At 44.8% G+C, this 11835-nt stretch overlaps 1 protein-coding gene across 1 annotated transcript in view; it reads right to left on the bottom strand.

Moving 5' to 3' along the window:
- Positions 1-11385, bottom strand: part of LOC147438224 (serine/threonine-protein kinase AtPK2/AtPK19-like) — a 30656-nt gene extending 19271 nt beyond the window's left edge. The window contains exon 1 of the mRNA XM_086487523.1: positions 10448-11385. Within this exon, the coding sequence (XP_086343649.1) occupies positions 10448-11044 (597 nt within the window). The 5' untranslated portion in view covers positions 11045-11385. The remainder of the gene's footprint in view (positions 1-10447) is intronic.
- Positions 11386-11835: the final 450 nt, after the last annotated feature.

The raw sequence follows: 11835 nt of genomic DNA on the forward strand, positions 1-11835 counted from the left end.
GCAGTTTGTGACAGCTAGGGCTGATCTAGTACTACCATGCTGATCTACTGTTGTAGGCTGAGGTGTTGAAGAGGATGGTGAAAAACACTAGGCATGCTCTTCATCCTGCTTGAGGTGCCTGTACTGGGTACTAACTTATGTTATGAGAGTTTACCCCTAGGGCCACTTATATAGGTTATGCACATGAGGTAGAGTAAGGCCCTTATAAACCCCATCACTTGGTAATGTGTGCCATATAAATGTCACTTATCAATAGTGTGCCCATTAAATTATTTAATAGGTAAGAGGTGCTTCACATGCAAATGCTGCCTACGCTTTGGTATTGTGCTAGACTATGGGAATTGTTGCTAAATTGGCTTTATCTTACAGAAATATAATTCTAAATGAATTATTGGATTTATAAGTGAGAGGGTTTTCTCGCTTGGAACACCAAGGAAAAATAATTCTAAATGAATTATTGGAATTTTAAGTGAGAGGGCTTTTCTCACTGGAGACATCCAAGTACAGAGTATTCCTCGTGCGTCATTTAAAGTAATGACGGGAACACTGAGAACGGGAATATCTGTAAGGCCACCAGGAACGGCTACTTCTGATGCGTCACATCGGATGGGTGACAGGGAGCATCGGAAAGAAGTATCCGACCATCCGAGAACGGGCATCTCTGATGCGTCATAGGATGGGTGACAAAGCATCGTAAAGGAGATTGTACCGTAAGTTCGGTAGGAAAGGACTAGGTGATGGGTATTCCTGATGCGTCACAAGGTGGGTGACGGGTGCATCGGAAAGGAAATATCCATGGTCGGGAGGAAATTCCGAACTTTGTTAGAATTGTGCACAAGGAAAAAGCAAGCACTTGAATGAAGATGGGTTCAGAGGAAACTTTGAGGAAAAACAGATGCTTTTTGAGAAAGCGAGATTGCTTTTCGGGAAAGCAGATGCTTTCTCGCGAGGAAGTCTATGTCTGCATTGCAACTGTGCATGTGATTGCATCCAAGGACGCCTGGGAAGTGCTGTGAAAGCATTGTTTTTAACTTATAAGGTTTTATTGAGTTTTTGGACAGATTCAGACCATTTTTAAAGGTGACCGACCGCCCACTTAATAAGTGGGCAACCATCTGATAAATAAGGAAGCAAATCAACCAGCGTTTTCTTTCTTTGGCAGAGCAGCAAAAAAAAAAAAAACGAAAAAAAAAATTTAAATTAAAAAACGGCCGCGATCTCTACGCGAGCAGCTATTCGTGCCCGTGGCCAGGAGCTATAAAAGCATCACATGCCCTTACTCAGAGAGGAAGACCAATCTTTGCAAGGAGGAGATGCTGCTGAGATTTCAGCCGTAAAGAAGACGTTGCCGGTGATGCCCATGGCTGCCCCAAGTGTACCAAATGTCGCCAAGACTCAGTGCGCGAGTTCCCTCGCGAAGAAGTGTCTACGGAGCGTGTTTCCATCGCGAGAAGTTGCTATTTTTCTCTGTCACAAAGTGATGACGTGGCGGACAGCAGAAACCCTAATTTCTGCCAAAAATCCTAAAATTCTTGCAAACCCTAATTTTTGCCAAAAACCCTAAATTCCGGAAATGGCGGAGGCGGATTATTAAAAAAAAAAAAAAATTGGAAAATGATGAGCGACGCGAATTTTGCTTTTGCTTTTTTTTTATAAAAAAAAAAGAGAAAAGACTCTCTAAGAGAGAGAGAGAACTGATGCTTTTGATTTTAAAAGCTTTTGGGGCTCTGCTTTTGGGCATCCCTTGTAACCTTTAAATTAGTGGTGAGGGCCTCACTTCTCGGAGCATCTGGACGCAGAGTCTGAGAGTGAAACCCTAACCGCTCTCTTGTACTTTGATGATTGATTAATACAAAAAGAAATACCGAAAGGGGCGCCAGTCTTTGGGGCCAATATCTCTAGGCACGGAACTCCGCCGGGCCAGTGCAAATCTATTGTGATCTGTGAATTGTTTTGAAGTGGTTATTTGGTGCTGTCGCAGTTGATTCTTGACTTGGAGTGTCCAAGTTTGTTACAGTGGTATCAGAGCACGGCCGATTTTCTCTTCTACGGGAAATCCGATCCCCGAATTTTTTTTTCCGCAGCACCTATGGCTTCAGGCAATGATCAGTCGACTCCCTCTGCATCTGGAGATGCAGGCTGGGATCACAACGAAGATTCAGACAGAGAGTATGGCCCGCCTTGGCCTACTTAGGCGGAGCGGCGAGAGATAGAGCGTCGCCAGTTGATCAGCGATGCAACAATGATGATGCTCAATTTTGCCAAGGACCCGAAGATGGCAAAATATATGAACCAGACCTCTTTGAAAGAGCTACAGATGGAGTGGCAGAGAACCACAACACCACTCCCGAAACCCGCTCTCAAGAAACCTTCTGCCTCCAAGAAATATACGGAGAAGGAACTGGAGAACGTGGTTGATGCACGGATTGCTCAGCTTTTCGACGTGCAAAAGAAAGGCAAAAAGCACGGCAAAAAGCAGAACAAAGGTACTGACTTCCAGGGATATTTGGGTCGTCAGTCGACATTCGACAAAGCAAAGAAACGGAAGAAGCGTGTTCGATTTGAAGGAGTACCCAGTTCTTCTTCTTCTTCTTCTGACAGTTCTTCTAGCTCCTCGGATTAGAGCGAAGAAGACAGAAAAAAGCAAAAAGCGAAGCAAGACACAAAGCTTCGGAACGGGCAAGAAAAAGGCAAAGAAGGCTACATCTCGCCCACAGACTGACAGTTCTACTGAGGACTCGTCTACAGACAGCTCAGATTCCGATGACGGAAAGTTTTATGCGAACAAGAAGAATTTTTACAAAGCCAACCAGTATGACTTTCTCGAAGATAAAAGCAAGAAAGTCCGAGAGTTTAAGGAAGGTGGCCACTCGATCAAGTTTGATACTTTTCAGGATACTCAGATGCTTCGAAGGCTTTGTCTTTTATACAGCAGTTTGACATCGCTTTCGCGGGAGGACGCTATTCAGAGCACTCCAAGATTCGGAGAGCTGCCTCTTACTTTAAGGGGAATGCTCGTACTTGGTGGTCCACGCTTCTATTAAGCAAGACTGTGCCAATTACATGGCTGAAATTCAAGAGGCTTTTTATTTCTTCTTGGTTGACTCAAGAGTTTGAGCGAGATATACGAGCTGCTTGGAACCATCTCCGGATGACCAAGAGCGATACAGTGAATTCTTATTGTGAAAGATTCTGGAGCTCTTTTCTACCCGCCTTTTCATTCAGAGAACAGATTGAGCGGTTTACCTTGGGTCTACCTACAGAGATCCGAGATCACTGCTTGGACCAGAAGTCAGCTTCTATTCAGGAGTTGATGAGTCATGCGAAGCGGGGCTTTGCCATTCACTCTGGCAGTCTGACCTACCCCACAGATGAGACCATGACACAACGAGCCGAACAGACTTCTGGGAATGAAAGTAGAATGAAAAAGAGCAACCCAGAGAAAAAAAAAAGGATGCACGACCCAAGCTTACTCCTGAGGAGAGAGCTCGCTTCATCAGAGAGGGGAAGTGCTTTGGATGCGGAGAACATGGACATATTTCCGCGAAGTGCCCTGATAAGGCACAGAAAGAACAGAATGATAAAGACGACGACAGGTCTGAGAGTTCGAGAGCAGCTGAGGAATGTGGCAGAAAAGGCAGATAGAAAAGCAGAACTGGTACCACATGGCGTGGGACTTGCACCGAATCAAATGAATGAAAGTACAAACTTTGCCGTTTTTTTTTGGGGCAAAGTGAAGGATCAGGAAGCTCTTTTGAAGGAGCCAAGGCCAACTTCTTTTCACTTGGAATTGGCGGCTCGATTTGGAACTGCGCCCGACAGACTGACGCCACAGGCGGAGGTAGTTCGACTGGCACCCGAATGGGATGTTGCCATTACACCGAGCATTGGCAAACTTCGTTTGCAATGACAGGGGTGTTCAGGGCACGTGAGTGACGTTCTACTCGGGATCCCTTGGTACCACAAGAACTACGCCGTGGTTGACTACCGGGCCGAGAAAGCGACTTTGATAAATGAAGGGCTTAGAGATTGTACTTGATGAACTTCAGTTTTCTTACTCATTCTTTTGGGAGAACTGAACGATGGATAAAGGTTGAATATGTTTTGACCTGAAGAAAAGAAAGCCAAGATTTTTTTCTCCACGCTCATGCCGATTGCTTTTGAGAGGGCCTGAAGATCATACCATTGATCTGATATCTGGAAGCACGCCACCGAATCGGCCACCTTATCGTGTGAGCCGAGTACAGAATGAAAAGATTATGAACTCAGTGAAAGACCTCATGGAAAAGGGTCTTGTCCAGCCTAGTACTTCACCGTATTGCTCTCCAGTGTTGTTGGTTTTGAAGAAAGACGGATCTTGGAGAATGTGCATCGATTATAGCACTCTCAACGAAATCACCATCAAGAACAGATTTCCGATTCGTAGGATTGATGATATACTCGACAAGTTACAGGGATCCTCGTGCTTTAGCAGGATTGACTTGAAGAGTGGATATTATCAGATCAGGATAGCGCCAGGAGATGTCTACAAGACAGCTTTTCGGACGACTTTTGGGTTATTTGAGTTTTTGGTGATGCCTTTTGGCTTAACCAATGCTCCTGCGACATTTAACCGGATGATGGATAGGATTTTTCGAGAGTACAGGCTATTTGTTGGCACTTTCTTTGACGACATCATTGTTTTCTCCAAGAATGAGACAGAACACAGAGATCATCTGCTTCAAGTCTTTCAGGCATTACGAGATCACATGTTAGTGATTAATGCTAAGAAAAGTGAATTTTTCCTACTAGAGATACACTTTTTGGGACACATTGTGTCAGCAGCAGGAGTGCGAATGGACCCGGCCAAGATAGAGACTATCCGTGATTGGCCCGATTTGAGGAATGTCCATGAAGTTAGAAGCTTCTTGGGACTGTGTTCGTACTACAGGCGGTTCATACGAAAGTTTGCAGAGGTTGCTTCCCCTTTGCATACCTTGACACAGAAAGGAGTACCTTTTTCGTGGGGACCCACAGAGGTGACTGCCTTTCGGACATTGAAAGAGAAATTGACTACAGGACCAGATTTGACTTTGTCGGACTTGCAGAAGTCATTTGAAGTATTTTGTGATGCTTGTGGTCGTAGTCTGGGTGCGGTCTTGATGCAAGAAGGCCATGTCATAGCTTACGAGAGCCGTTTGTTCTCTAGGCCGGAGATGACAGCACAGATCTATGAGAAAGAGCTTTTGGCGGTTATCCATGCTCTTACTCAGTGGCAGCATTACCTACTCGGAGCGGATTTTACTGTCTTTACAGACCATCAGAGTTTGCGCTACTTCTTGTCACAGAAGGAGCTTTCGGAAAAGCAGATGCGGTGGGTGAACATCTTGTCACAGTTCCACTTCCAGATTGTCCATGTGTAGGGACAGAAGAATGTGGTGGCAGATGCTTTGTCTCGGAAACCGTTGGTTCTAGCTATTACCGCGATACATCATAGGAGCTTCGAGGATATGGTCGATCAATATGCCACAGATACAGGTTTTGCAGATATTTTCACACGGATACCGGATGGGGAGACAGTAGCTGGATACACCCTTCGGGAAGGCTACTTGATGAAAAAGACTATGTTGTGCGTTACGCATCCGTTGAGGGAAAAGGTTATGACTGATTGCCACTGTCCACCTTTTACGGGTCACCGCGGCATTGCTACCACCATGAAAGGGGTAGAGAGAGATTTCTTTTGGTGGAGACTGAAGAAGGATGTGGAAGAGTTTGTGCGCAATTGCTTGGTATGCCAGAAGGTCAAGTTTGACAGGCATAAAGCACAGGGATTGTTACAGCCTTTACCCATACCCACCCGCCCTTGGGAAAGTATTGAAATGGATTTCATTTTTTTTTATCTCCCGAGAATACAGAATGATCACGATGATTTTCCGATTACATGGCACGCCTGAGACGATTGTCTCCGACAGAGACCCTAAATTTATGAGTTTGTTTTGGAAGGCAATTTGGGAGAACATTGGCACGCGGTTGCAGTTCTCGTCATCGTTCCACTTGCAGACTGACGGGCAATCTGAGATTGCCAATTCAGTGATTTTAGATTTATTGAAGTCTTCTATCTCGCGTCAGAAGACTCAATGGGAAAAGAACTTACCTTTGGTGGAATTTGCCTACAATAACACGATACACTCTTCGACGGGGAAGATGCCATGTGAGATTGTTGAAACTGCTGCGAAGGTTCCATCCTTCCTGAGCACGAAAGATTAGAAATTTGAAGCGGATGAATATTCGCGAGATTTGGATACGGCTTTTGCCAAGGTTCGCGAGACTTTGCAGGAGTCTCAAGAACGACAGAAAAAGGCAGCGCATCGCCATCGTCGCGACTGGAAATTGAAGGAGGATGATTGGGTGCTCTTACTTTTGAGAAGGCACGCCTAAGAAAGAAAAAGGGAAAGGAGAGGCTTTTTCCAAAGCTTAGTATGTGATACTACGGACCTTTCCAGATTACTGACAAGATAAATGATGTCTCCTTCCGATTGAAACTGCCAGATACTTGGAGGATTCACAATGCATTGCATGTGAGTCTCTTGAAACCTGTTAAGAGTGATGTGCCTGATGATGGGGAGTCTGATGAGCAACCCAAAGTGGAAGAAAACGAGGAGATCCTTGTTCCTGAACAGATTTTGGCACATAATGATACGAAGAAAGGTAAAGTCCGAAGGCGGTTCTTGGTTAAGTTCAAGAATTTTCCTGCATTTGATGCGAAGTGGATGGAGGAGGAGGACCTAGCAGATACTCCTCGGATTGTGAAACTTTACCTCGATGTTTTGGTTTAGCATAGTCTACTCCAAACGGAACCCAGAATTCAGCTTGGCCGGAGATCTGGTACAGTGGGATGCACAAGAGGGGAGTCACTCCACTCCTTTGTCAACAGATGCCTCGATTTTGATACTAAAGTCACTGATGTCTCTTTGAGCTTCAGGGATACTGAGAGCTGACAGTATTCTGCTGGATGACTTTATGAAATGGAATTCCTGATTATGATACTGATTTGTTCTTGACTTCTTGTGAGTGCAGGAACTGATAGCCGAAATGACTGCAGCATTTTGGTCTGATTGATCTCGAATAGACATGGTTGCAATAGGGGTTAGTCAATCGGACATCGATGAGGTCCCGATTGGACCTAGATGTGATTGCTAGCTACATTGCCGATAAATCATGGTCTAAGATCCGAATGAATGTTGAATGTCATGTGATGTCCTGTGATGTCTGGTGATGTCCTGTGATGTCGTGTGATGTGACCGTCGATTTTGTACATGTGCTAGATGTGCGTTCCTAGTACGTAGGTACTAACAGTCAGTGTCTGCTAAGACGGTTTATGGCTTTTGTCGGTTTTGCAGGCGTAATCGCGGTCGATTACAATGCTTTCAAGAGGGGGGTATGTCACAAAGTGATGACGTGGCGGACAACAGAAACCCTAATTTCTGCCAGAAACCCTAAAATTCCTGCAAACCCTAATTTTTGCCAAAAACCCTAAATTCCGGAAATCGCGGAGGCGGATTATTAAAATTAAAATAAATAAAAAATTTTGGAAAATGATGAGCGACGCGAATTTTGCTTTTGCTTTTTTTTTATAAAAAAAAAAGAGAAAAGACTCTCTAAGAGAGAGAGAGAACTGATGCTTTTGATTTTAAAAGCTTTTGGGGCTCTGCTTTTGGGCATCCCTTGTAACCTTTAAATTAGTGGTGAGGGCCTCACTTTTCAGAGCATCTGGACGCAGAGTCTGAGAGTGAAACCCTAACCGCTCTCTTGTACTTTGATGATTGATTAATACAAAAAGAAATACCGAAAGGGGCGCCAATCTTTGGGGCCAATATCTCTAGGCACGGAACTCCGCCGGGCCAATGCAAATCTATTGTGATCTGTGAATTGTTTTGAAGTGGTTATTTGGTGCTGTCGCGGTTGATTCTTGACTTGGAGTGTCCAAGTTTGTTACATTTTCTGTTTTCAGCCCATAAACGTCGTAGACAGGGCTGATTTACGAGAAGGAACCCGAGAACACACCTCTTTTGTGTGTAAGATTGGAAGCAAGGATTTTCTATGCAGAGATCTCTTCCGGGGAATTGTTTTTCGAGAACCGAGTTGCGTTTCAAGCATCGAGACTTTGAAGGTAACGATTTTCATGTTATGATCTCTGAGTATTTGATTGCAGGTGTACTTCCTCTTCGTGAGGGATTAGGAGCAGAGGAAGGCATGAGCCTCTGCACGAGAAAAGCGCTCTGAGGAACTAGAGCCAGATCAGCCCAAGGGTTTCGTACCCAAGTTTAGGGAGCAGATCCACGGATCGAAGAGAGGTAGACTCTCGAGATGTGATCCAAAAGTTGAAATTCCCAAGGGAAGGACTTCGTGTCCAGGAAAGCGGAGTTAATCTGCAGGAAGAGGACTCTGGAAACAGAGTTAGAAAAGAGTTTCAGGGATGTCATGCCCTGAGTCTGGAAGGTGAGATCCAGGGGCGAGAACCTTGGTTCTCAAGGATTTGGAATAAGGAACAGAAGTTCCTTGGAATAGGGTTTTGCCCTAGGAATCGGAAGCTAAGGCTTCCAGGAACCATCAAGTCTTATTCTAGAACGAACGTGGTAATACGTTCGATTCAAGTGCTTGTATAGACTTCTCCTCAGTAATAAAGATACTATTACGGGGGGGGGACCAGCCCATCTTCTGGTCCCAGTACTGTGTCGATCTTCTTACTTTATCTCTCTCTCTCTATCTATTTCTCTCTGTATCCTCTCGCTTCAATATTAAGTGATAAATTTTATTTATCCGATTATATTTTATATTGCTATGCGCTCCCGTTTGTGACAGGAACACTCCCCAATGCCTACACCTAGCAGACATTGGTTGTGCTCATGTGCAATCAGAGGGCATGCAATTACGTCGAAGTGCCTGGACATGCACATCCTGTGTACAAGTTCACAAGGGTGCCAGAACCCTTCCTAGAAGTAAGCTTGTCCACATGAACATAGGGTTGGATGTGCATGTGGCACACGCACACAGAGGATTATTGATCCAACGATGAAAAGCAAGGCATTGCTTGCCAAGCTTATAGTATCATGATAGTTTCATGGGACTAAGCCTCAGAAACAATTTCTATACCATGCTTTGTCACGTGCCACTCCTCATTTTGGTCCATGGACAGTGCTTGCGCTTGGTGCTCGACCATTCGTTTCAAATTGACATCTTTGGATAAGTCACCATTTATGTGTTGTTTGCTGAGGATATGGATTGTCACAAATTGATGACTTGGAGTGCCCCAACCGGAAAGAAATGGCCGAGAGGACAAGAAAAATTGAACCCACAGAACAAAGTAAGTTCTGAACCTAGAAACAGTGACCGAGGGGCCTAAAATTGAAAAGAATTAAGGAAATTTTTAATCCTAGTCCCACCCAACTTATGGAGCATCGGCTGAGGGGCCTAAAATCCTACAACTCAAAGGCATGAGGACTAATTGCATATTTTCACGAATTGCGTTGACATGCCACGTGGCACTGTGATACAGATTTCCGCAATTTATGCTGACAAATTTTGGCAGTTTCTAGCGCTAGTTTTTGAGAGCAGATGCTTTTGGGGTTTAGTGCTTTTGAGTGAAGTGCTTTTGGGGCTCTACTTTTGGGCATCCCTTGTATGTTTATAAGTGCCCAAAGGGCCATTCAAGAAATAAGAGCCTCAAGGGAAGAAAACTGCGAGAGTTAGAGATTGAGCACAATCTTCTCCAAAGCAAGGATCCAACCAAGGGTAACAACCTCGTACAAGTTGCTAAGGTAATCGCAAATCTTATGCCCACATTGAAATGATGTAAGAAGTGAAATCATAGAATCCACACAATTGATGCAAAGGTAGGAAAACATGCACTGATCGAAACACAAAATCCACGCGATCAGTGAAGAGGTAGGAAAGACCTTAGGGTCGATTCCGAGACCTGTGCACACTAACCTTGGTTGAAGTTGCTCTCTCCCCAACAAAATCTAGTAGTGAACCGCTCAGTATGAGTTTGACGCCTTAGGAGACTTTTATCACTCGGCAAACATAAAATCGCTCTTAACTGACATAAATCGTGACTACTTTCATCATCTCTTGTGATAAACATAAGTCTTAAGTTAATGCATTGCGTCCTACGGCATGGATAGCTTGACGTCTCATTCCAATTTCTCCCACATACATTGGTGGTTGTACACCTTGCAATTTTTCCGCCGTGGATTTTACTTTTGCCTCTGACGGCCAGGCTTTAAGCCCCTTCTTAAACCGTTCCCTTAAGCTCAAGCTTGAGTCTTCTTAACAAAAGGAATTAACTCTCGAAAAAAGGTAAGTTCTAACCTGAGTTAGCACGGACATAATTGCACAGCAGAGCTTTAAAAGTGCTCCTGAAATGGCTTAACATTAAATATCAACTTAAATACCTGAAATGAAATACCTGAAATGAGTAACGGAGTTGCACAATAAATGGATGAATTATCTTGGTGAGGATGTTCCTCTCGGCCTTCATATAATCCCCTTGGTTCTTTTCCATGATTTCTTCCTTTCTCATCACTTTCATTGCAAGGATCTCCTTGGTGTAGATATGCTGCACCTGGAAAACCTTTCCAAAAGCACCTTGCCCAACAACTTTAAGCAGCGTGAAATCAGCTGGCCCAACTCGCGTGCCACTAACCAATGTTTCCGTGTTGTCACTGTCTGCCCCATCGTTTGCCATGACAGAACAACTAAACTCTTTCTCCTCTCTCAGGACTAACTGCTGTTGTTTCACACAAATTCCGTCCAAAGAGTGCAGCCCACCTGTTAAGGGTCCAACAAGAGAATGGGATCGGGAGCAAAGTATCTCAGGTTCTGCGCATGGGACAAGCTCGGTTGAAATTGGGGAAGGAAGCGGCCCAAAAACATCAGAAAAGTCGAACTCAACAGGTTCATACTGTTGAACGGGGTCGTTACCAAGATCGTCATCACTCATAATCAGTGTGTTGAGGAAAGAAGAAGGCCTGGGCTTGTGACTTCCAAGTAGAGAGCTTACCATGACTCCAAACCAAAGAAGAAAGCCCAGACTGTCTGTGATGGTTTACGTAGGGAATCCTAAGACCCTCATTAAGCCCGCTTCTGTTATAGGAAAAAGCAGGAAGGAGGCAGGCAGCGAGGATCGGGAAATTGGCGAGCAAGCAGGGGTCCTGTGTATGTGGGCTGAGAAGACAATGAAGAAGAGTAGGGAAACAGAGAGGGCGAAGATGAATATCGGCAACGCGCAGCAGAGATCGCCACAAAAGATGTGGCCTCTGCGGGTTTGCAGATCAGACTCATGAAGCAAAGTATGGGTTAAGCAGAATACTCAGACTGCGCAACGAGCTGTCGAGGAGAGGAAGGTGTAGTTGTGGATGGTCTTTATATCGTGTTTATTACGTCAATATAATATAATTCTCAGCATATTCGAAATTTCCCCCCAATACCTGCCATGTGTTCAATGTTGCGACAAATGGCTATGCTTTTGAGAGAGAATTTGGTAAAGTCGCGCTGCGTTTTATGGTCTGCCTTAGGCCCCTGTCACACTGGGGCACCCAAAACATGGCCAAGCGGAGGTGGCGCCCTCCTATTCGTCCACCAAAAAGTGATTTCGGGACTAGAAGCTTTGTCGGATGGCCGGCCTCACCAGCCCGGCCAACTTTCCAAAGTGGTGGTCATCTCTCAAAAAGTAAGCCGCGAGCCCACGTCATAGGCTTTGAACTCTAACCCTGAGCGCAAGACGCGGAGAGTCTACCACCTGGACTACGTACGTTGGTTGAAATGGAAGCCTACCTGAAGATTAATGTAACATTT

This window comes from Adiantum capillus-veneris, chromosome 17, assembly GCF_014529385.1.
Source record: "Adiantum capillus-veneris isolate H3 chromosome 17, ASM1452938v2, whole genome shotgun sequence".
NCBI classification, from domain to species: Eukaryota; Viridiplantae; Streptophyta; class Polypodiopsida; order Polypodiales; family Pteridaceae; genus Adiantum; species Adiantum capillus-veneris.